At 43.7% G+C, this 27,032-nt stretch overlaps 1 protein-coding gene across 1 annotated transcript in view; it reads right to left on the bottom strand.

Annotated features, from left to right (window-relative positions):
• The window catches only part of LOC118384025 (dystrophin-related protein 2-like), a 267,685-nt gene that overhangs the window by 54,955 nt on the left and 185,698 nt on the right, over positions 1–27,032 (bottom strand). Inside the window, exons 18-25 of the mRNA XM_052509144.1 lie at positions 24,987–25,123; positions 24,631–24,690; positions 20,839–20,910; positions 18,576–18,725; positions 7,140–7,389; positions 6,011–6,128; positions 5,710–5,799; positions 1,823–5,089 (exon numbers count right to left, since the gene is read on the bottom strand). Coding sequence (XP_052365104.1) covers positions 5,070–5,089; positions 5,710–5,799; positions 6,011–6,128; positions 7,140–7,389; positions 18,576–18,725; positions 20,839–20,910; positions 24,631–24,690; positions 24,987–25,123 — 897 coding nt within the window. The 3' untranslated portion in view covers positions 1,823–5,069. The remainder of the gene's footprint in view (positions 1–1,822; positions 5,090–5,709; positions 5,800–6,010; positions 6,129–7,139; positions 7,390–18,575; positions 18,726–20,838; positions 20,911–24,630; positions 24,691–24,986; positions 25,124–27,032) is intronic.

The following is a 27,032-nucleotide window of genomic DNA, read 5'->3' as shown; positions in this document are numbered from 1 at the left end:
AATCGGGTTGAGGTCAGGACTCTGACTGGGCCACTCCAGAAGGCGTATTTTCTTCTGTTGAAGCTTTTCTGTTGGTTTACTTCTGTGTTTTGGGTCGTTGTCCCGTTGCATCACCCAACTTCTATTGAGCTTAAATCGGCGGACAGACAGCCTAACATTCCCCTGCAAATTGTCTTGATAAACGTTGGAATTCATTTTTCTGTCTGACAGTAAGCTGTCAAGGTCCCGAGGCAGCAAAGCAGCCCCACACCATGATACTCCCTCCAACATACTCTTCAGTGGGGATGAGGTTTTGATGTTGGTGTGCTGTGCCTTTTTTTCTCCACATATAGTGTTGTGTGTCCATTCCTAACAACTCAACTGTAGTTTCATCTGTCCACAGAATATTTTGCCAGTAGTGCTGTGGAACATCCAGGTGCACTTTTGCAAACTTCAGACGTGCAGCAATGCTTTTTTTTAACAGCAGTGGCTTCTTCCGTGGTGTCCTCCCATGAGCACCTTTCTTGTTTAGTGTTTTACGTATTGCCGACTCGTCAACAGAGATGTTAGAATGTTCCAGAGATTTCTGTAAGTCTTTAGCTGACACTCTAGGATTCTTCAATCTCAATGAGGTTAAGAAGAACTAGATTACCTGGGGCGGCAGGTAGCCTAGTCCTTAGAGCGTTGGGCCAGTAACCGAAAGGTTGCTAGATCGAATCCCTGAGCTGACGAGGTAAAAATCTGTCGTTCTGCCCCTGAACAAGGCAGTTAACCCACTGTACCTAGGGCGTCATTGTAAAATAAGAATTTGTTCTTAACTGACTCGTAAAATAAAACGTTTGTCTATTGTTGCGACTTAGATGAAGATCAGATCCAATTTGATGACCAATTTATGGGAAAATCCAGGTAATTCCAAAGGGTTCACATACTTTTTCCTGCCACTGTAAATACAGTTGAAGTCGGGAGTTTAAATACACCTTAGCCAAATGGATTTAAACTCAGTTTTTCACAATTCCTGACATTTAATCCTAGTAAAAATTCCCTGTCTTAAGTCAGTTAGGATCACCACTTTATTTTAAGAATGTGAAATGTCAGAATAATAGTAGAGTGAGTGATTTATTTCAGCTTTTATTTCTTTCATCACATTCTCAGTGGGTCAGAAGTTTACATACACTCAATTAGTATTTGGTAGCATTTCCTTTAAATTGTTTAACTTGGGTCAAATGTTTCAGGTAGCTTCCCACAATAAGTTGGGTGAATTTTGGCCCATTCCTCCTGGCAGAGCTGGTGTAACTGAGTCAGGTTTGTAGGCCTCCTTGCTCGCACATGCTTTTCAGTTCTGCCCACAAATTGTCTATAGGATTGAGTTTAGGGCTTTGTGATGGCCACTCCAATACCTTGACTTTGTTGTCCTTAAGCCATTTTACCACAACTTTGGAAGTATGCTTGGGGTCATTGTCCATTTGGAAGACCCATTTGCGACCAAGCTTTAACTTCTTGACTGATGTCTTGAGATGTTGCTTCAATATATCCACATAATTTTCCTACCTCATGAATGCTATCTATTTTGTAATGTGCACCAGTCCTTCCTGCAGCAAAGCACCCCCACAATATGATGCTGCCACCCCGTGTTTCACAGTTGGGATGGTGTTCTTGGTGTTTGACAGTGGATATAGATACTTTTGTACCTGTTTCCTCCAGCATGTTCACAAGGTACTTTGCTGTTGTTCTGGGATTGATTTGCACTTTTCGCACCAGACTGAGTTCTTTTGATTATCCCACGATGTCAAGCCAAGAGGCACTGAGTTTGAAGCTAGGCCTTGAAATACATCCACAGGTACACCTCCAATTGACTCAAATTATGTCAATTAGCCTATCAGAAACTTCTTAGGCCATGACATTATTTTCTGGAATTTTCCAAGCTGGTTAATGGCACCGTGAACTTAGTCTATGTAAACTTCTGACTGACTGGAATTGTGATACAGTGAATTATAAGTGAAATAATCTGTCTGTAAAAAAACCTTTTGAAAAATGACTTGTGTCATGCACAATTTTTCAAAAGGTTTTTTTACAGACAGATTATTTCACTTATAATGTAGATGTCCTAACCGACTTGCCAAAACTATAGTTTGTTAACAAGACATTTGTGGAGCGGTTGAAAAACGAGTTCTAATGACTCAAGTCATCAACATAAGTGTATGTAAACTGCCGACTTCAACTGTAGTTCTGTCTGACGAACTGCATGCCACAGTGGTGGAAACATTCATTCCACCTTGCCTCTCATACCTCACTATCGTCCAAAATACACAAAACATTTCTATAGGTCTACAGGACCTATGGGTAGTTCCTTTTGGTTTCTAGGCCTAACCTCTTCCCCCAGCTATAGTTCAATAGATGCATTGTTTCACACACAGAGAGAGATGCGATGTGGCCGCTCCTGCATATAGTCATAGCCACAAGTACTCTATGTTCAGGGTGGCTCATCAAGGTGTAATGAGATGTATAACATTAAAGAGTTTCCAAAGAGTTAACATTTCTTCGTGTTGGATGTTTTTTTCTCCCACTCGAGCACTTCTTTGTTCCTGGATCCTGACATGTTAAGTAAGAAAGGATGCCGGTGCATGTCAGCGCTTGAAAAAGGTAGAACAGATGATAACGACTATCTACTGTATGCCAGCTAAACACTAAACAGTGGCAGGCCTCATTAAGGTGGGGGAGGACAGGGGGAGGTATGGAAACGAGGCACTCTCTCTTCCCCATATGGTTATTAGCATTTCCATTATGGACGGCGCCCCACCTTGCCGACTCACGACCTGCAGCGCCGTGTCCTTGGGGGACAGTTCCCTAGCAACGGCATCAAAACAAACAAGACAGGCACAGCGGCGCTCAACGATGTCAAATGTGAACGTTGGCGCCTGGAGGGGATAAAGCCTAACGAATACCGAGATGGGATTCAAACACATCTTGTTCTTGGCCAATAAGGTCAGGACGTTCTCTGGATTATTCAAAACCATTCGCATCATGTCTCCCTGCGAATGTGGGTGTGGAAGTGGTATGCTACATAATAAACCCAGAGCATCTTTCCTCTTTCCCAGGAAATAACTCACCTACTGTCTGTCTCTTTCTGGAGATTTGCTGTGGCAAGCACATCATAGTGGATCACTCCTTTCAGCTCAGCCCAGGAGTGATAAACGGACCATTTCTTCCTCTTGTCTCTCAGATCTCCACCCCCTCCGAGCCTCCCTTCCACCTCCCTTCCGTCCTCCCTCCACGCCTCCAAAAAACCCTATTCCAGCCTTATCTAACTCGTCTCTCAGGTGCTAGGCCGTTCTAGCGCTGTGAATTCCCACTGTCTTCCCTTTCCATACTCTTAAAGCCTCTCTAAATCCACAAATACAATGCAAAATGCCCCAGACCCCTAAAACCGAATCTCACCTTGTATGAAATCCACATCCACCCACAACACCCCACTGATCCAATCTTGTCCTCTGATTGTGAAAACGCTGAGTGAACACACTGAGCCAGTACTTTAACATCTGGCCACAAGCATAAAAAGAGAAAAGAAGAGAGGGAAAGCGGGAGCCAGGGCCAACGCCATTCAATAATGTTTCAGGTAGCAGCATGAAAACGCACGTATTAGACCGTGACGGGCTCTGTTTGGGTTTAAGGCAAATAGACTGTCCTCTGCCTGGATTGTCACATGATCCTGGTGTGATGGTAGCCTAACCCCATATCAGACTCTAGCTCCTACTATCCTAGGAATTTGTGTACCCCTGAAATGTTTATAGAAGAAATATGGTGAGCCTTCCACCCAGCAGAGGGAAAAGTGAAGTTATTAGCATATTGCTTATCTGATCATTTCAGATGATGTGCCATGTAGAAAGGGCTAAGAGTTGATTTGGAATTGGGCCGCTGGGTTAATGTGGTCAATCCTTCCTAGTGTCCTTGGAGATGATGGGGGAGGGGGGGCTTGGGCACCCTGCCTCCCCATCTGTGCACAGTGGGAGAGAGGAGCCAGAGTCCACAGTGGAGGGCCCGGCATTTAACGCTAGACGCTTTCTCAGATAAACACACTTAGGCATGATACAAATTAGCCTCGACTCGAGACCCTCTTTCTGAACACTACGAGGCATATTCACAGCCTCTCTCGCTCCACTGCTCGTGGATGTGGGTGTCAGCGTGTGTGTGGCTGTGTGTATCTGTTTTTTGTATTCCTGTGTGATATGAATGTTGATATGAATGTGTGTTAGTACAGAATGAGCGTTCATATGAAACAACGTGTACGTGTGTCTGTGTGCTGCGTGTGATGGAAGCAGTGAAACTAACAGTGCACAGAAGCAGGGCTGCCTGGCCTGGGGGGCACTTTGGCTGTCTTAAATAAATCATTGGGTTTTACTGATGATGTGTCAGTCCCACAGTGTCAATAAGCTCGTTGTGGGTCCCGCTGGCTACCCGGCAATCTGCTCTGTTCTGCTCGGGGTAGGGATGCCGCAGCCACCCGATCACAGCCGCGTGAAATGCAGCCAGCCTGGCCCAAATCAACAGTGATGCACATGAACGCCCCATAAAAAAAAGAGAAGTTTGAAACGCATTGGGGGGAATAAGGAAAACACACATACATACTGAGCGGAGCACACAGTTACTGGCACTCGGACAGAACAAAACATGGGGAAAAACCCCAACCGTTTTTGCATTGTGTCAAAGTCATTTTCGTGGAATGTCCTTGTGCTGTACAGATATAAGGCTTCACACCTTCGGGCAACTACACAGACGCTGGTTAGCACAGTGTCTTGGCTGGGCTGCTAGCGTTAGCCATAGCTAACACAGTTTCTGCCTGGCTGGGCTGCTAACATTAGCCGTTAGCTTCCTTAGCTGGTTAACACAGTGTCTGGCTGCACCGCTAACATTATCCATTAGCCCTAGCTTGTTAGCATAGTGCGTGGCTGGTCCTGGACGTTGGCATTAGCCGTTAGCCTTTGGCTCCCACAGGGGTGAGGGAGAGGGGTCAGCTCTCTGACGGCAGCTATATGGGGCACGGGCCATCAGGCATCCAATCAGGCATCACTCTGCACTCCAGGCCCCGCCCTGGGTTAGATGAGTGACGTTGCTCCTGGAAGAGGAGAGAGGAATAGAAAGTGTCCATTAAGAGTGAAGATGATGTGTTTTAGAACACATGCAGAATAGCCAAATCTGTACTAACAGATGAGGTTTTGGCTGTAGAAACACTGGATTGACCTTTACTCTGGTAGCCTTGAGGCCCAATGGGTATTAAAGGCAATGAATCAGGCACCTATATTGTAGTTCCCCACTGAGATAAGAACTTTTGTAGAACTTTATCTTTCTAGACACTCCTCAGACATTCTTTATCTTGTTTCATTTTGGTCATTTTGTATCACTGTCTTCAAAGTTCATTTCAAAGTTGTATCAGTCTCGTTTTACTTTAAAAAAAATAACAACATTTGAGCCATTTGGCAGATGCTCTTGTCCAGATCAACTTACAGTAGTGAGTCCATGCATTTTCATGCTTTTTTCATACTGGTCCCCAATGGGAATCAAACCCCCAACCCTGGCATTGCAAGCGCCATGCTCTACCAACTGGGGCATGTATACAGTACATCATTCAGAATTACGATATAACCCTGAGACCCCCCCAGGAAAAATCTATGTGTGTCTTCATCAGGTTTCGTGGTTCTGGTTCTCTGTCTCAGTTCTGTAGGGTCCGAGGCTCACCAGGTTCTGAAGGGAAGACGTTTCTCAGCTGCTCTATGACCTCCTGCAGCTGCTGCACTGTGTCCTGTTCATGATCCTCATCTCCATCTCCTGGCACACACAGCATCACACAGAGAGAGATGAGCGACAACGGAACACTCGATCATTCCATTCTGTCTGAACTAATGTTGTTGTGGCCCACAGAATGAGCAAAACAATGTTGTTTTTTTTCAGTCATTAATCCAGGAGGTATTTCTTGGAACTTGCACCCCACCAGTGAGACCTGACCTACTATTTGGGAATGTTTGTCTTAGTAGCTCACCCGCGGCCTCTGTGTCCGTGGTCTCTCTACTGGGTCCGTCCCCCTGACGGCCTCCCCCTGACACCGGAGATGACAGGGATGAAGGTTCCGATCCGTTGGCCTCCGAGTCATCTTTGGGCTGTTGGAAAATAAATAGTGTCATCAATCCCAACAGAATTCTCCTTTTGACAGCTACTTCAGAAAAGCACAAATGTTTCTTGGAATGTGTTGGGGTTGAAGGATACAGTAAACATGTACTGTAGATGCACTAAATAAGTCAAAGTGTTCCAGTGAAACTGAAGGCTGCGTTGGCTGGGGATTCAGACCTAGTTCCACGATGAACAAACGAAGATCTACTTTCTACAGAGATGAAAACAGAGGTTGACGGTTGACACCGAGTCGACTACCCACCCCCACTCCACCACTTTCCCTGTTCCATCACTTCATGTTGGAACGATAAACAGACTCATATAAAGAGCGTGCGTATGTGCAGGATTATTTCTTAGGAAGATATTGAAATGCATTATATGGTTGGAAGGTTCATAGAAGTGTACAGGAAGTTAAACTCTATATATTTTTTAGAATGTTTGCTATTCTGTCCCTCTCTTCCCATTCCCCTCTTTCCACTAAATCAGTCTCTCTTTCAATCTCCTCTCTCTATTCCCAATTTTCAAAGTCTTTTCACGTGAGGAAATGTCTTTCTGTCACTCTCTCTTTCTCTCTCTCCCCTAGTGCAGCAGTACAAATTAGCTTTCATTCCTTCCTCTCTCTTTCTCTATTCCTCATTTGCACATTCATATTCCTCAACAGCGGGGTCATATTTTCTCTCAATCCAGCCACTATCTTTGCTATTCCCCTTTCTCTCTTCTGTTTAGTGTCAGTCCCATATCATTCTGCTTCTTAATCCCTCTTGAGTCTATCCCCCTCGCTCTTTCTCTCCTTACCGGAGGTATTTCCCTCTGTCTCTCTTGGTATCTATCCCCCTTCCTGTCTCTATACCTGCCTGTTGAAGTCATTAGTCTTATTCTATTTACTAGAGATGTTCTCTACCCCACCCCTCCCTCCCCTCTTTTCCAACCCATCTTTTCTTTCTTTCCTTCATCTTTCTTACCACTTTCCAATTGTTCCTCCTTCCTTCCTCCCTCCCTACCTGCAGCAATAACTCTCGTAGCCTCTGCAGCTGGGACTCCAACTGTTTGTTGTGGTCCTCCAGGATCTGCATTCGTGTTTCTAGGCGAGTCTTGTGCTGCCGAAGGACCCTCGCCTCAGCCAGGAGCTCCTCGTCCTGCTGGCCCCCCGTGGGCGATCCCGGACACCCCTCACCCCCCTCCGTCAGCTGGGGCGCCGCCGCCGCCTCCTCATGCCTCCACTTCAGTCGCCGCCACTCCCCCTGCAGCACCCTGGGAATAGGAGGGAGGACAGAGAGGACATCAGCAAACAGCATTTTAAAGAGCTGGGAGTTTCACTGACACACACACTGGCCACAATAAGCTATGATAGTAAATGCTGTGAGATGTCTGCTAAAGCGTCCATATGTTGTTCACTGTCTGCTCATAGTCTATATGTTGTTCACTGTCTGCTCATAGTCCATATGTTTACTGTCTGCTCATAGTCCATATGCTCATAGTCCATATGTTCACTGTCTGCTCATAGTCCATATGTTTACTGTCTGTTCATAGTCCATGTGTTTACTGTCTGCTCATAGTCCATATGTTTACTGTCTGCTCATAGTCCATATGTTCACTGTCTGCTCATAGTCTATATGTTGTTCACTGTCTGCTCATAGTCCATATGTTTACTGTCTGCTCATAGTCCATATGCTAATAGTCCATATATTCACTGTCTGCTCATAGTCCATATGGTCCTTCTGTAGCTCAGTTGGTAGAGCATGGCGCTTGTAACGACAGGGTAGTGGGTTCGATCCCCGGGACCACCCATACGTAGAATGTATGCACACATGACTGTAAGTCGCTTTGGATAAAAGCGTCTGCTAAATGGCATATATTACATATTATATTATATATTATTATATTATATTATTATTATATTATTATTATTATATTATATTATATTATATCATATGTTTACTGTCTGCTCATAGTCCATATGTTTACTGTCTGCTCATAGTCCATATGTTCACTGTCTGCTCATAGTCTATATGTTGTTCACTGTCTGCTCATAGTCCATATGTTTACTGTCTGCTCATAGTCCATATGCTCATAGTCCATATGTTCACTGTCTGCTCATAGTCCATATGTTTACTGTCTGCTCATAGTCCATATGTTCACTGTCTGCTCATAGTCCATATGTTCACTGTCTGCTCATAGTCCATATGTTTACTGTCTGCTCATAGTCCATGTGCTCATAGTCCATATGTTTACTGTCTGCCCATAGTCCATGTGCTCATAGTCCATATGTTTACTGTCTGCTCATAGTCAATATGCTCATAGTCCATATGTTCACTGTCTGTTCATAGTCCATATGTTTACTGTCTGCTCATAGTCCATATGTTTACTGTCTGCTCATAGTCAATATGCTCATGGTCCATATGTTCACTGTCTGCTCATAGTCCTTATGTTCACTGTCTGCTCATAGTCAATATGCTCATAGTCCATATGTTCACTGTCTGCTCATAGTCCATATGTTTACTGTCTGCTCATAGTCAATATGCTCATAGTCCATATGTTCACTGTCTGGTCATAGTCCATATGTTCACTGTCTGCTCATAGTCCATATGTTCACTGTCTGCTCATAGTCCATATGTCCACTGTCTGCTCATAGTCAATATGCTCATAGTCCATATGTTCACTCTCTGCTCATCATCCATATGTTCACTGTCTGCTCATAGTCCATATGTTCACTGTCTGCTCATAGTCAATATGCTCATAGTCCATATGTTCAATCTCTGCTCATAGTCCATATGTTCACTGACTGCTCATAGTCAATATGCTCATAGTCCATATGTTCACTGTCTGCTCATAGTCCATATGTTCACTGTCTGCTCATAGTCAATATGCTCATAGTCCATATGTTCACTCTCTGCTCATAGTCCATATGTTCACTGTCTGCTCATAGTCCATATGTTCACTGTCTGCTCATAGTCAATATGCTCATAGTCCATATGTTCACTCTCTGCTCATCGTCCATATGTTCACTGACTGCTCATAGTCAATATGCTCATAGTCCATATGTTCACTGTCTGCTCATAGTCCATATGTTCACTGTCTGCTCATAGTCAATATGCTCATAGTCCATATGTTCACTCTCTGCTCATCGTCCATATGTTCACTGTCTGCTCATAGTCCATATGTTCAATCTCTGCTCATAGTCCTTATGTTAACTGTCTGCTCATAGTCAATATGCTCATAGTCCATATGTTCAATCTCTGCTCATAGTCCATATGTTCACTGTCTGCTCATAGTCAATACGCCCATAGTCCATATGTTCACTGTCTGCTCATAGTCCATATGTTCACTGTCTGCTCATAGTCCATGTGTTCACTGTCTGCTCATAGTCCATATGTTCACTGTCTGCTCATAGTCCATATGCTCATAGTCCATATGCTCATAGACCATATGCTCACTGTCTGCTCATAGTCCATATGTTCACTGTCTGCTCATAGTCCATATGTTCACTGTCTGCTCATAGTCCTTATGTTCACTGTCTGCTCATAGTCCTTATGTTCACTGTCTGCTCATAGTCCATATGTTCACTGTCTGCTCATAGTCCTTATGTTCACTGTCTGCCCATAGTCCATATGTTCACTGTCTGCTCATTGTCAATATGCCCATAGTCCATATGTTCACTGTCTGCTCATTGTCAATATGCCCATAGTCCATATGTTCACTGTCTGCTCATTGTCAATATGCCTATAGTCCATATGTTCACTGTCTGCTCATTGTCAATATGCCCATAGTCCATATGTTCACTGTCTGCTCATTGTCAATATGCCCATAGTCCATATGTTCACTGTCTGCTCATTGTCAATATGTTCACTGTCTGCCCATAGTCCATATGTTCACTGTCTGCTCATAGTCCATATGTTCACTGTCTGCTCATAGTCCATATGTTCACTGTCTGCTCATAGTCAATATGCCCATAGTCCATATGTTCACTGTCTGCCCATAGTCCATATGTTCACTCTCTGCTCATAGTCCATATGTTCACTCTCTGCTCATAGTCCATATGTTCACTGTCTGCTCATAGTCCATATGTTCACTGTCTGCTCATAGTCCATATGTTTACTGTCTGCTCATAGTCCATATGCTCATAGTCCATATGCTCATAGACCATATGCTCACTGTCTGCTCATAGTCCATATGTTGTTCACTGTCTGCTCATAGTCCATATGCTCATAGTCCATATGTTCACTGTCTGCTCATAGTCCATATGCTCATAGTCTATATGCTCACTGTCTGCTCATAGTCCATATGTTGTTCACTGTCTGCTCATAGTCCATATGCTCATAGTCCATATGTTCACTGTCTGCTCATAGTCCATATGCTCATAGTCCATATGTTCACTGTCTGCTCATAGTCCATATGCTCATAGTCCATATGTTCACTGTCTGCTCATAGTCCATATGCTCATAGTCTATATGTTCACTGTCTGCTCATAGTCCATATGTTGTTCACTGTCTGCTCCTAGTCCATATGCTCATAGTCCATATGCTCATAGTCCATATGCTCATAGTCCATATGCTCATAGTCCATATGCTCATAGTCCATATGCTCACTGTCTGCTCATAGTCCATATGTTGTTCACTGTCTGCTCATAGTCCATATGCTCATAGTCCATATGCTCACTGTCTGCTCATAGTCCATATGTTGTTCACTGTCTGCTCAAAGACCATATGCTCACTGTCTGCTCATAGTCCATATGTTCACTGTCTGCTCATAGTCCATATGTTGTTCACTGTCTGCTCATAGTCAATATGCTCATAGTCCATGTGTTCACTGTCTGCTCATAGTCCATATGCTCATAGTCCATATGTTCACTGTCTGCTCATAGTCCATATGTTGTTCACTGTCTGCTCATAGTCAATATGCTCATAGACCATATGCTCACTGTCTGCTCATAGTCCATATGTTCACTGTCTGCTCATAGTCCATATGTTGTTCACTGTCTGCTCATAGTCCATATGTTGTTCACTGTCTGCTCATAGTCCATATGCTCATAGTCCATATGCTCACTGTCTGCTCATAGTCCATATGTTGTTCACTGTCTGCTCATAGTCCATATGTTCACTGTCTGCTCATAGTCCATATGTTGTTCACTGTCTGCTCATAGTCCATATGCTCATAGTCCATATGTTGTTCACTGTCTGCTCATAGTCCATATGTTGTTCACTGTCTGCTCACAGTCCATATGCTCATAGTCCATATGTTCACTGTCTGCTCATAGTCCATATGCTCATAGTCCATATGTTCACTGTCTGCTCATAGTCCATATGTTGTTCACTGTCTGCTCATAGTCCATATGTTCACTGTCTGCTCATAGTCCATATGTTGTTCACTGTCTGCTCACAGTCCATATGCTCATAGTCCATATGTTCACTGTCTGCTCATAGTCCATATGTTCACTGTCTGCTCATAGTCCATATGTTGTTCACTGTCTGCTCATAGTCCATATGTCCACTGTCTGCTCATAGTCCATATGTTGTTCACTGTCTGCTCACAGTCCATATGCTCATAGTCCATATGTTCACTGTCTGCTCATAGTCCATATGCTCATAGTCCATATGTTCACTGTCTGCTCATAGTCCATATGCTCACTGTCTGCTCATAGTCCATATGTTGTTCACTGTCTGCTCATAGTCCATATGCTCACTGTCTGCTCATAGTCCATATGTTGTTCACTGTCTGCTCATAGTCCATATGCTCATAGTCCATATGTTCACTGTCTGCTCATAGTCCATATGCTCACTGTCTGCTCATAGTCCATATGTTGTTCACTGTCTGCTCATAGTCCATATGCTCATAGTCCATATGTTCACTGTCTGCTCATAGTCCATATGCTCATAGTCCATATGTTCACTGTCTGCTCATAGTCCATATGTTCACTGTCTGCTCATAGCCCATATGCTCACTGTTTGCTCATATTCCATATGCTCACTGTCTGCTTAATGTGCATATGTTCACTGTCTTCTCATAGTCCATATGTTCCCTGTCTTCTCATAGTCCATATGTTCACTGTCTGCTAATAGTCATTATGTTCACTGTCTGCTAATAGTCCTTATGTTCACTGTCTGCTAATAGTCCTTATGTTCACTGTCTGCTCATAGTCCTTATGTTCACTGTCTACTAATAGTCCTTATGTTCACTGTCTGCTAATAGTCCTTATGTTCACTGTCTGCTAATAGTCCTTATGTTCACTGTCTGCTAATAGTCCTTATGTTCACTGTCTGCTAATAGTCCTTATGTTCACTGTCTGCTAATAGTCCTTATGTTCACTGTCTGCTAATAGTCCTTATGTTCACTGTCTGCTAATAGTCCTTATGTTCACTGTCTGCTAATAGTCCTTATGTTCACTGTCTGCTAATAGTCCTTATGTTCACTGTCTGCTAATAGTCCTTATGTTCACTGTCTGCTAATAGTCCTCATGTTCACTGTCTGCTAATAGTCCTTATGTTCACTGTCTGCTCATAGTCCTTATGTTCACTGTCTACTAATAGTCCTTATGTTCACTGTCTGCTAATAGTCCTTATGTTCACTGTCTGCTAATAGTCCTTATGTTCACTGTCTGCTAATAGTCCTTATGTTCACTGTCTGCTAATAGTCCTTATGTTCACTGTCTGCTAATAGTCCTTATGTTCACTGTCTGCTAATAGTCCTTATGTTCACTGTCTGCTAATAGTCCTTATGTTCACTGTCTGCTAATAGTCCATATGTTCACTGTCTGCTAATAGTCCTTATGTTCACTGTCTGCTAATAGTCCTTATGTTCACTGTCTGCTCATAGTCCTTATGTTCACTGTCTGCTAATAGTCCTTATGTTCACTGCTCATTGAGCATATGTTCATTGTCAACTCAAATTATGAGCAGATAATTATCACCAGACATGGTATGAATTTGTGTTAACAATCACTAAACATAATATACACTGTATGCAAACAGATATTTAATTGGGTTGCGATTTCATTGAACTGTTGGTCGAAGTTAACTCAAGTTTGACGAAAAGACGAACTCTGTGGATTAACTTTCACAGCTCATAATCTATTTCTGTCTCTATGGAGACAGACTGCCTGTCTCTATAAAATTCACACAGACAATAAAAAAAAGGATTTTCAGAGCAGCGGTATTGTGTGGAATTCTATGTCCTTACCAATTTTCCCAGAGCAAAGACAGTTGAGGCATGGGATGACGGTACTAATTCCACCACAGGAGCATTCTTACAAAGTAGACAGTCACGACCTCCACACTCATGGTGAGCAAACATGTTTTTGTCAGATTTATGGGGGTCAAGCCCAGTTTACAACATATGACCTGGGGTCCTATAGGCCAATTAGAATAAAGGAGGACAACTCCTAGTGCTAGATGAGGAACACACAGGATATACCTCATCATAAAATGGTAAAAACAGAAATAATACCAAACTGGGTCAAGGTTTCAGACATCCAAGGGCTGTGTGTATATGGTATTAATCTAACATCATTAACGTATTATTCACCAAGGACAGAAGGAAAGTGCGTGTGTGTGTGTGTGTGTGTGTGCGTGTGTGTGTGTGCTGGCCAAACGGTCAGGGACACGCAGAAAATACAAAAAGATAATAATTCAGATGAATCACACCTATGAAGGTTGCCTCTGATGTCAAATTAAGTGGATGGGAAAAGGCAATCTTCTATCAAATTTTGGCTTTGTTTACATACTACTTAATATAGTACACTTATCAGAATTGGGTTGTAATTCAGAGAGGTTAGAACAAGTATGGAGATCTTCGATGAGGCTGTGCTGAGATCCAAATTGTGGATTTAAAAGAAAATATGACTCATCGGCGTACAATGACACTGTTATTAAGCCCTGGATTTCTAGCCCTTGATATTACTGTTGGATCTGATTTTTAATAGCTAACATTTCAATGGCCATAATAAATAGATATGCGGATAATGGACAACCTTGTTTTACTCCTCTTGACAGTTTTATACTATCGAAGAAGTAGCCATTATTGACTATTTTAGGCATAGGGTTTCTATTACATAACTTTAACCCATTGAGATTACAAGAGATTCTCCAAAATGTTATATAGAAATTCCAGTCGTACTTTATCAAAAGCCTTTTCAAAGTCAGCTATGAATACCTGGTTTTCTATTGTGTCCCGTACTTGTCTTATATAACCTCCAATGTATCATCCATGTAGAAAACCTGCTTAATTAGGATGAATAATATCCGACAATAACTTTTTAATTCTATGCGCCTTGAATTTTGCCTCCAATTTTTTTTTAATGGACTGGATCTTTATATTTACCACTTGGGTCCTGTTTCAGTAATAATTAATTCAGAACCTTTTGTTGAGTATCTGATCATTTAGCATTTGTTATGTGAGTGGATAAAACATGCTAATAACGGTCCTCTGAGTACATCAAAAAATGTTTGGTATACCTCAACTGGTATGCCATCCAGCCCTGCAGTTTTCACAGACTTAATTGCATCAAGAAGTTTCTCCTCTGTAATTTGACCTTCACATTAGTCTTTCTGCAAGCCTGTTCATTTGATCTTGTTAATAGAACAAAAATCCATAACTTTGTTTATTGGAGATAGAGGAGACTGAAAGGAAAACATATGCTTCAAGTACTCCGCTTTCAGTAAATCAAGTTCCAGTAAATCATTTTCGGTAGCATTTCTATGTTTAAGATTCGAAAATCATTTTGGTGCATTTTTCTCCATATTCCATACATTTCGCATTATTTTTCTAATAAATTACACTTGCTCTTTCTTGAATAATTATCCCCCATTTCTTTTTGTTTTTCCTTTAACGTATTCTGTGCCTCTATGGTAAAGTTTTATTGCTATTCATCTGTATTGTTAGTCCTTCTATTTCCTTTGTTAATATGGGCTCTTTTGACCTGAATTGCTGTTGCTTTAGAGATGAGTACTGAATTGCTGTTGCTTTAGAGATGAGTACTGAATTGCTGTTGCTTTAGAGATGAGTACTGAATTGCTGTTGCTTTAGAGATGAGTACTGAATTGCATGGCCTCTAAAGGCACATTTAAAAGTATCCCGTACAATAAGCGGATCTGCTTTACCTATGTCATGTCGGAAAAAGTCTGTTATAAATTCTTCTGCCCTAGTTAAAAAAACAAGTTATCATTCAATAGGCTTTGATAAAATTTGCAATATCCTCACATGCGTGGAAATTCTGTAAGAGTAATGTACATGCCAATTATTTGACGGTCCAACCACATTCTGTCCCCTAGCAACCATTTTTAAACTTTTGGTGCCAGCGAGAATTACATAAGAAGGTAGTCAAGACGACTAGCTTGATTGAGCCTCTGCCACGTATATCTCACTGGGTCAGGGTATTTAAGCCTTCATATGTCCACTAGTTTCAATGTATCCATGATATTTGTGATTTTCCTAAAGTGCATGATAGTTTGTAGTGTGATTTCCTTTACAGCCCATTGAGTTATTTAAAACCGTATTATAGTCTCCCTCTATCATAGTATTGTATTGCTTGTAGGTTTCATAAATGATTATATATTGTCACGTTCTGACCTTTATTTCCTTTGTTTTGTCTTTATTTAGTATGGTCAGGGCGTGAGTTGGGGTGGGCAGTCTATGTTTTGTGTTTCTATGTTTGGTTTCTGTTTCGGCCTAGTATGGTTCTCAATCAGAGGCAGGTGTCGTTAGTTGTCTCTGATTGAGAATCATACTTAGGTAGCCTGGGTTTCACTGTTGGTTTGTGGGTGTTTGTTTCCGTGTCTGTGTTTGTCACCACACGGGACTGTTTCGGTTTGGTTTTCGTTCATTTTCACATGTTTTGTAGTTCTTAGTGTTCAGTTGATATTTTATAATAAATGATATAGACACTTACCACGCTGCGTTTTGGTTTTCAGATGAAGAGGAGGAAATCTGCCGTTACATATATATTTTCAAAGAAGTGTGGATCATCATTATTTGGACTGTATAGATTAATGAGACAAATCTGCTTGTGGTCCAGTAACATATATAAAATCATCCATCTACCTTGCGGATCTGTTTGGACAATTTGCATATTCTGATCAAAATTAAGATCATCACCCCTTTTGAGTTGCTCAAGGGAGAATTATTTCGCACACCCCAGTCCTTTCTCCACACAACTTCATCTAAAATTGCTGAATGAGTTTCCTGTAAATAATATATATTATATTACTTCTCTTTTAGCCAGGTAAATACAATATGCTAAGCCATTACAATTATAACTGGCAAAACTTATTTCACCATTTACCATAACGAAATACAAGTTTCAATAATATTTATCATAATATATGTTTGTAACTTACCATTAAAAAGTACCATGATGGTTGAGTGGCCATACAGCTGTACCATGATATTTGCATTGCTACTAAGTAAACCTTCAATTGTTCTCCACTATTCCACCTGCTAAAACCTCCCCCCATCCCAAGTTGGGTTGTCGTCCCGGAGACCGGCTCACCACCCCCATGCCCCCAGATCCCAGGGTCCCCGAGAGACCGGGACACACCCTTCAAAAAGAGCAAACAGTGCCACTCACAGAACAGAAGCAGATTAACCGACAAAATCATTTCCAATGCCCTCACCTCAATTGTATTATATACAGTTACAATGCATTCAGAAACTATTCAGACCCTTGACTTTTTCCACATTTTGTTACGTTACAGCCTTATTCTAAAATTGATTAAATCGTTTTTTCCCCTCATCAATCTACACACAGTACCCCATAATGACAAAGCAAAAACAGGTTTTTAGAAACTTTAAAAAATGGAAATATCACATTTACATAAGTATTCAGACCCCTTACTCAGTACTTTGTTAAAGCACCTTTGGCAGTGATTACAGCCTTGAGTCTTCTTGGGCATGACGCTACAAGCTTGGCACACTTGTATTTGGGGAGTTTCTCCCATTCCTCTCTGCAGATCCTCGCAAGCTCTGTCAGGTTGGATGTGGAGCGTTGCTTATCAGCTATTTTCAGGTCTCTCCAGAGATGTTCAATCGGGTTCAAGTCCAGGCTCTGGCTGGGCCACCCAAGGACATTCAGAGACTTGTCCCGAAGCCACTCCTGAGTTGTCTTGGCTGTGTGCTTAGGGTCAATAGATGGTTGTCCTTCTGTAAGGTTCTCCCATCTCCACAGAGGAACTCTAGAGCTCTGTCAGAGTGACCATCGGGTTCTTGGTCATCTCCCTGGCCAAGGCCCTTCTCCTCCGATTGCTCAGTTTGGCCAGGTGGACAGCTCTAGGAAGAGTCTTGGTGGTTCCCAACTTCATCCATGTAAGAATGATGGAGGCCACTGTGTTCTTGGGGACCTTCAATGCTGCAGACATTTTTTGGTACCCTTCTCCAGATCTCTGTGCCTCGAACACAATCCTGTCTCGGAGCTCTACGGACAATTCCTTCGACCTCATGGCTTGGTATCTGCTCTGACATGCACTGTCAACTGTGGGACCTTATATAGACAGGTCTGTGCCTTTCCAAATCATGTCCAAACAATTGAATTTACCACAGATCAAGTTGTAGAAACATTTCAAGGATGATCAATGGAAAGCAGGATGCGCCTGATCTCAATTTCGTGTCTCATAGCAAAGGGTCTGAATACTTATGTAAATAAGGCTCTTATTGTTTTGCTTTATCCATTTTAAAATAAGGCTGTAACGTTACAAAATGTGGAAAAAGTCAAGGAGTCTTACTTTCAGAACGCACTGTATCTTTACTGATTAGATCATGTATGCCCAGTTTATAATTTATCGACTTTAGCAAGTCAGTTTCTGCATTTATTCCCGATGGTGAAAAGCATAAATTGTTTATGTGCATCGAGGAGTCTGGTTTTCTTTTGGCAGTTGGTTCTCCATGCTTACTCTCTGACATGTTCGGGTGTTGATTGTATTGCTGATATTGGTCAATAAACTCCCAGCAGTGTTCCAGTTGTGTTGTGATTATGTGGACGCTTTGAGGACATGAAAAAGCTGGGTCTTTTATGGGCCACTGCATTAACAGGTGCACTTTGTAGTCTGTGTGTGGTGTGTTTATGACTTGGGAAGGGCATTGTAAACTATGATCATAATAACAACGGTTACATTTACATAGCACTTTTAACTAGGTCTCAAAGCGCTTAACCTTGTCTGGCGGCACTCATGTCATCCATGTGTAGTTCTCACATTTGGTGCCAGAAGCATAATATAATTGATTATGATGGCCTTGGTAGTGGCCCTGTAAGCTTCCAGGACCTAACAGCTCTAAGTGCTAAAGGTTCTATGACCAAAAGGGCAAAGGTCCTAAAGGTTCTACGACCAAAAAGGTTATAGGTCTTAAAGGTTCTAAGACCAAAAGGTTATAGGACTGAAATGAGGCCGAAAGGTACTAGTTCGAAAGATTATAAGACCAAACGGTTCTAAAACCTAAAGGTTATCTTTTCTCACCGGTTCTCATTCTCCAGACGGGCTAGCGTTCTCTGCAGCTCGTCCTTGTCCTGACAGTCCAGGTGGATCAGCAGCATCTGCTGTCCGCTGGGGGAGTCCTGGTCCAGGGTGCCGGGGCTGGAGTGACGCAGGAGGTACTGATCTTCATCCCTGAGTCCCCCACATAACACAGCAAAGGAGACACTCAGCACACTGAGCCGCAGCACAGCCACAGACAAGACGGCACAGGACAGGACAGGAAAAGCACGGAGCAGCACCGAGCCATTGACACACTGGTACAGAGCAGACAGACAGCACAGCCACACAGCAGCACAGGCAACAAAGCAGTAGCAAAGTGTCACAGACACATGGGTATAGAAGAGCAGTACTGACACACTGACAGCAACAGACACACGGACAGCACGCACCAGACACACGGACAGCACCAGACACACGGACAGCACCAGACACACTGACAGCACCAGACACACGGACAGCACGCACCAGACACACGGAGAGCAACAGACACACGGACAGCACGCACCAGACACAATGACAGCAACAGACACACGGAGAGCAACAGACACACAGAGATCAACAGACACACACACACAGCAACAGACACACACACACAGCAACCGACGCGCGGACAGCAACAGACACACCAGCGGGATAGACGCACATCAGCACAAGCACACCGGCAGTCTTAAGAAATTCAAGACAGTCTTAAGAAATTCAAGACAGTCAAGAAATTCAAGACAGTCTTTAAGAAATTCTATGAAAAAGTAGTGGCATAAGAAAGAGGGGACTCAGCAGCAGAGACAGAGTAGTAGCCCTACTGATAAGAACACAGCACCCAAAACACTTGCGACACACATAGCCACGGTGGCAAAGAGAAAAGTCTTCCAACAGCACAGAGACACACAGCCAAGAACTCGCAGGCAGCAGCACAATGAGCAACTATACAAACAGTCACATTAAACTAGCAGCCTCACACACCATGCCATTACCCTCTCTATTTAGCAAATACACACACACACACACACACACACACACACACACACACACACACACACACACACACACACACACACACACACACACACACACACACACACAACACACACACACACACACACACACACACACACACACACACACACACACACACACACACACACACACACACACACACACACACAAACTCACACGCAGACACACACGCAGACAGGAACACACCCACACGTATTCACAGAAATGAATACACACACTGACTTGAACAAAGACACAGATGAATACACACACACGTAAATACAAACACTCTCTCACTATTTCTCTAGACACGAAAACACACACAGTAAACCCTTTGATCAAGGCCACTACCTTGGTTGGAAAATGCATTTTTTTTACAGCAGTAAGTGAGTGCGCATCATGAAAACACACACACACTTGTCTCACCCCCAAAACCCTATATATATATGCCGACACACCCTACACACATGCCGACACACACACACACACACACACACACACACACACACAAACATACACACGCACACTCACTCAGATATATATATGTAATCTCTCTCCCTCTCTCTCTCTCTTTCTCTCTCTCTCCCTCTCTCTCAGCCAAAGCCTTTGATCAGGGCCAACACCTCAGCGACCAGGCCCTTTCATGAATTGAGTTGGTTTATAGCATTCCTTAGTGAGGGGTTCACCTGATTGATTCAACCAAAGCTACTACTACCCCCCCCCTCTCCCCCCACCCTCCAGTTTTTGTTTCAGCCACCCTCTCCTCTTCCTCTGGTCTCCTGTGCAGCAGCCCTTTCTATTTGTTCTCACTGCCACAGTCTTTAATCACAAAGACTTTTATATGATGAAGGGGGAGTATACATTGCCATGGGTCATTTTCATTAACTTACTGATTTCTTTATGTGATTGCCCAGCCTCCCCTGAATGCGTGTGCACACACACAGGAGCATACACACAGGTACACACATGCCGACACACTCCCTCCCTCACACACACACACTCCCTCCCTCACACACACACACACACACACACACACACACACACACACACACACACACACACACACACACACACACACACACACACACACACACACACACACACACATACACACACACACACACACACACACACACAAACATACACACAAACACACACACAAACATACACACGCACACACTACATATTTCAGAGCAGGGCCTCGGCTGTAATGAAAGGGTTCAGTGTGTGGAGGAGGTGTCAGTGTACTCACAGACTCTCATCAGGCGACAGACTATCCGTGAAGAAGGAACAATTCTGGTTCTCCATCTCCGCCAACCTGGACCACAGGAAAACATACACACAGAGAGAGAGATCTTTTGAAAGAGGAGAGGTTTCCCTTCCAAGAAGAGCTTTTCAGTACAGCGCTGTAGTGCGGTATTTCAGCACCACGAACAGCTACCACACAGCTCTTCTCCTTCTACCCTGTTACAATGGGGTTGAGACAATTGGCAGTTCAGCACCATGGATAGGGACTGTAACTTTTCAGCCCCATGGAAAGCTCCCACGCTGCTCTTCTCCTTCTACCATGTTACAATGTGGATGAGATGATTGGCAGTTCAGCACCATGGATAGGGACAAACTTTTTCAGCACTATGGACAGCTCCCACACTGCTACAAACTGTCATCTCCTCCTCCCGTTTTACCAGGCAGCTGAATAGGGAGAAGTTTGCTTTTAGCGCACTTCACTCTCTCAGCAGTGGGAATGGCCTTCTGAGGGAGCTGCCAGGAGGGCTGTGTTGGAACCATCAGACACGTACAGACTCCGCCAGAGATACTAATGAAATGTGCTAAGTGCCTCATGCTACTCCAGCTCCCCAAACACACACACTCACACACACACGCTAACCACCACCACCACCAAAACTAATTTACTAATGGACGGCTGGAGGGACAGGAAAGAAGGATGAGAATGGATTGACGCTTGTCAGAGGGATCCATATTGCATCCTTATGCCCCTTCCACCAAGAAAGAGAGGGTACAGGACATCCACTCTCACTGTGGCCAGACCTGGCCTCTATGGCTGACAGCCCTTTATTCAATCAGTCAGGTCATTCATTCATAGGACCAAAAGGCAGGGTAGAAAGGAGAGTGACCCGCACCCCAGCTAGGGACTACGACAGGAGGGGATGGAGAAGGTCACTAACCCCCAAGGGGACTGGAGGGTGAAAGGGGTGCAAGGTTGGATCGCATGGTTGTAAATGTGTGTGTGTGTGTGTGTGTGTGTGTGTGTGTGTGTGTGTGTGTGTGTGTGTGTGTGTGTGTGTGTGTGTGTGTGTGTGTGTGTGTGTGTGTGTGTGTGTGTGTGTGTGTGTGTGTGTGTGAGTGAATCTGCATGTGAGTTGTGTGTGAAACTGTGAGAATGAGACTGTGTGTATGTACGTCCGCATGTGTGTATTCCGTGTGAGAGCCGTAGACTTGGCCCCTGTCCCCAGGATAGTCATGAAGATGAGGGAATTTGTGAGTGACTCAATTCCTATAAGAGTCCTATGTGGAGTGTTCTCTCTCGCTCCCTCCCTCGCATCCCCAGGCCATCTCTCTCCCTCCACTTGCCTCTCCCTCTACCCCTCCCTCTCTCCATTCCTCTCTCAGAACTGGAGTCTGTACTTATGATGAAAGGAGAGCTATCCACTGGCACCTCGGTGCATGTGTGTGGGGTACACCAGAAAATCTGTCCCTTAAGAGGCAACCAAAACATCAAATACCCACAATCTTCCTCTGGGACACAATATTATTAACCTGGATTAACATGAACACCCCTAATTTGACTGAATGGACAGACAAGCACTCTTCTATGAGGACAGCCTCAGGGACCTTTAATATAGCTGTATGGCAGTTCTGACACTTCTGATATTAATTAGATGTTTCATTACTTTGGGACACGACAATGATGGGGGAGGGGTGGATAAATATATATATATATATATATATATATAGTCCCTCATTTGATGTGTTTTTGAAGAGTGAGGGAGAGATAGAGCTAGAGAGAGTATGAGAGAGAGAGCGTGAGAGACTGTGAGAGAGAGAGAGAGAACGAGACAACATTAATGATTAGAATTGTCAGAAGACTAATATAGTGCATTCGGAAAGTATTCAGACCCCCTTTTCCACATTGTGTTACATTATAACCTTATTCTAAAATGTATTAAATAGTTTTTATCCCTCATCAATCTACACACAATACCCCATACTGGAGCAGCAGGTAGCCTAGTGGTTAGAGCATTGGGCCAGTAACCAAACGGTTGCTAGATCGAATCCCCACCTGACAAGGTAAACATCTGTCATTCTGCACCTGAACAAGGCAGTTAATCCTGTTGGAAGGTGAACCTTCCCCCCAGTCTGAGGTTTTGAGTGCTCTGGAGCAGGTTTTCATCAAGGATCTCTCTGTACTTTGCTTCGTTCATCTTTCTCTCGATCCTGACTAGTCTCCCAGTCAGGATCGAGAGTCCCTCCAGTCCCTCCATGCTTCACCATAGGGATGGTGCCAGGCATCCTCCAGATGTGACGCTTGGCATTCAGGCCAAAGTGTTCAATCTTGGCTTCATTAGACCTCCTGGTCTGAGAGTGGTCTGAGAGTCCTTTAGGAGCCATTTGCTAGAATGATGGAGGCCACTGTGTTCTTGGGGACCTTCAATGCTGCACATGTTTTTGGTACCCTTCCCCAGATCTGTGCCTGTCTCGGAGCTCGACGGACAATTCCTTTGACATCATGTCTTGGTTTTTTCTCTGACATGCACTGTCAACCGTGGGACCTTATATAGACAGGTGTGTGCCTTTCCAAATCATATCCAATCACAAATGGACTCCAATCAATTTGTAGAAACATCTCAAGGATGATCAATGGAAACAGGATGCACCGGAGCTCAATTTCGAGTCTTATAGCAAAGGGTCTGAATACTTATGTAAATACGGTATTTCAGTTTTTTCTATAAACCTGTTTTTCTTTGTTATTATGGGGTATTATGTGTAGATTGATGAGGATTTAAAAAATGTGAAATCCATGGTAGAATGAGGCTGTAACGTAACAGAAACGTGGAAAAAGCAAAAGGGTCTGAACATTTTCCGAATGCAGTGTAAATGTGAGAGGACTTGGGAACAGAAGCATATCATTTCAGTCAATAGAAATAATGGATCTGAATGACTGGGAGAGAAGAAAGAGAGTGAATACAATAACTAAACAAAATGTGTGAGAGAGACTGAAAGGGAAGTTCAGAGAGAGAGAGGATCAATACTGAGAAGCACTATCACACATACAGTACAAGAAAGTGATCTGTGCCCTGTAGTATTCTCTCTCTCTCTCTCCACCCCCCCCAGGGGGTGCAGTCATCTATCCCCTGCTCTGCTCTGCTATTGGCATGACTGCCCTGGGTGAGAGACTGCTCTGCCATGCCCTGGCTGTGCCCTCTCTGTAACCCTGACAGACAGACACTGATCTGCTCTGGCATCCACCAGGTACCCAATGGACCCAGTGCCCTGTCACAATGCTTTACCATGCCACCAGGCATCCACATTCAGTTGACCCCTGCTCACCCCAGACCAAACTTACTGCACCCTTCTCAGTGTGTGTGTGTGTGTGTGTGTGTGTGTGTGTGTGTGTGTGTGTGTGTGTGTGTGTGTGTGTGTGTGTGTGTGTGTGTGTGTGTGTGTGTGTGTGTGTGTGTGTGTGTGTGTGTGTGTGTGTGTGTGTGTGTGTGTGAGAACGAGAAAGAGAAGAGAGAAGAGAGAAAGAGAGAGAGGATACCAGTTGGGCACAACAGTCTACACTCAAGTCAAAGCTCGGACCAAGATGCAGCCAGATCAATATCTTAATCAGACTGAGGAGAGAGAACTGGGGAGTGTGAGTAGAATGGATGGAGGGAAGGAGACAGATGGTTCAGGACTGGAGTAGGCAGAGGAGTTAAGTAAGGGTAGGATGGGAGTATTTGTGTGCGTGCGTGCGTGCGTGCGTGTGTGTGTGTGTGTGTGTGTGTGTGTGTGTGTGCGTGTGTGTGTGTGACCTGTGTGTGTGAAGTGCTCAATTCTGCTGTGTGTGTCTGCATGGGGTAGCTTGGGAGAGGAGCACGGCCTGGTAAAACACAGAAAAACATCATTAATACCTCTACTACTGGTACTTCGTGGTGTCAACTTCTTAAAAACGTATTGAATCCCACTCATGTACAACCAACCGCATCAAAACAGAAGTGCTCCCTTCCCCTCAACATCATAGAATACTGCCAACAAAGCTTACATCGTAATATTATTGGAAAATGTATTGCTGTCATATATATAAGCAGTCTCCCTCTCTCTGTCAAATCATGTTTCCTGTCTTCTCTGTGCCAGTCTGTCTAGCCATATGTATGTGTCTGTAGAGGTATGACTCACGTCTCAGAGTTCTCAGCCTCCAGCACCGACTGGACAGGCAGGTAGCCCCGCTGAGGGTGCTTGCTAAAGTACTGCTTCGACCGGAACTTGTTCTTCAGCGTTTTGGCAAAGTCCCGCATCTTTTCTCCTGAGGTGGTCTGCCACATGATTTAGATGAGGGGGCCGGAATGGAGGAGAGGAAAGGGGAATGGCGGTGCGAGGACAAGAAGACAAAGTGCACCACTTTAGAATTCTTTACACTACACATGCACGCTAGCACACACACACACACATACCCACACACACACAAGCACGCACGCAAGAGAGAGAGAGAGCGAGCCTTGTCTTGAACAAAACTTTCTTATAGTGCCCTGCTGCTAGTCCAGTTGTCATGCCCCCCTCTAACTCCCTCTGACCTCACTGGACTACAGTTCTACAGTCTTGTACCCCCCCCCACACTCCATCATAGAACCCAGCACCATAGGAGTCAGAGCACTGAAAAAAAATACTCCAGCCTAGCTCCACTTAAACCTTCCCCTGGTTGAAATACTGCCCAGGGAGAAATCATTTGGCACATAGCTCCCTACCATATCCCACAGCCCCACATTGATTAGAGCTGAAATAGTGAGCTAGTGTGACATCCACACTCTCTTAAAGGGGCAACCAGCGATTGCTAAATCCATATTTGGACTTTTAAATGAATGAAATATACACATTGATTCTTGAAGAATCTAACTTAAAAATGCCTCTTGGTCTTAGTTCAACTGTCGTACCCCATCAGAACCTGAAATATAAGCTTGTTTTAGTCCATTGCTTGTAAAGAATGTAATTCTTAACAAACACTGTATGGGAGAGGGGTATGTTGAGAACATTTTTACATTCATTACTATGTCAAGGGAAATATAAACTCAGCAAAAAAAGAAACGTCCCGTTTTCAGGACCCTGTCTTTCAAAGATAACTCGTAAAAATCCAAATAACTTCTCAGATATTCATTGTAAAGGGTTTAAACACGGTTTCCCATGCTTGTTCAATGAACCATGAACAATTCATGAACATGCACCTGTGGAACGGTCGTTAAAACACTAACAGTTTACAGACGGTAGGCATTTAAGGTCACAGTTATGAAAACTTAAGACACTAAAGAGGCCTTTCTTCTGACTCTGAAAAACACCAAAGAAAAATGCCCAGGGTCCCTGCTCATCTGCGTGAATGTGCCTGAGGCATGCTGCAAGGAGGCATGAGGACTACAGATGTGGCCAGGGAAATATATTGCAATGTCCATACTGTGAGACGCCTAACACAGCGCTACAGAGAGACAGGACGGACAACTGATCATCCTCGCAGTGGCAGAACAAATGTAACGACACCTACACAGGATCGGTACATCCGAACATCACACCTGCGGGACAGGTACAGGATGGCAACAACAACTGCCGAGTTACTCCAGGAACGCACAATCCCTCCATCAGTGCTCAGACTGTCCGCAATAGGTTGAGAGAGGCTGGACTGAGGGCTCAGCAGGTCCTCACCAGACATCACGACGCCTATGGGCACAAACCCACTGTTGCTGGACCAGACAGGACTGGCAAAAGTGCACTTCACTGACGAGTCATGGTTTTGTCTCACCAGGGGTGATGGTCGGATTCGCGTTCAATGTATGCCTACATTCAAATATAAAGCTCTCTCTTCAATATCACTTACCCTTATATTTCTTGACCAGTTGTCTGGGACAGGGATGTTGTTTTCGATGTACAAATTTATAGGCAAGTTTTCTGCATTTGAGGCTACTAAGGCCATGAAACTGGTCCTCAAGATTCTTCATATGTTTTGCAAGCTCAGACACCATGTCATCAGATAAGACCTTGTGTGCCTCTGCTACTCTATCAGAGCCTCTCACACAGGTACATGTTCATTTTCTTTGATATCAAAGTACCTTTTCAGTGTCATTCAGTATATTTTCTCATCCCTTGCTGCTGCTCGAATGGACTTCTTCCCTTCTCTCACTTCATTGGGTGCTCTCTCAAGAGCCTCAAGGGGGGCTAGACCCCTGTGTCTCCTGACCCCTC

The sequence above is a fragment of the Oncorhynchus keta genome, chromosome 4 (genome assembly GCF_023373465.1).
Source record: "Oncorhynchus keta strain PuntledgeMale-10-30-2019 chromosome 4, Oket_V2, whole genome shotgun sequence".
NCBI lineage: Eukaryota > Metazoa > Chordata > Actinopteri > Salmoniformes > Salmonidae > Oncorhynchus > Oncorhynchus keta.
Note: the sequence above shows the minus strand (reverse complement) of the source record. Positions and strands in the feature narration are given on the sequence as shown.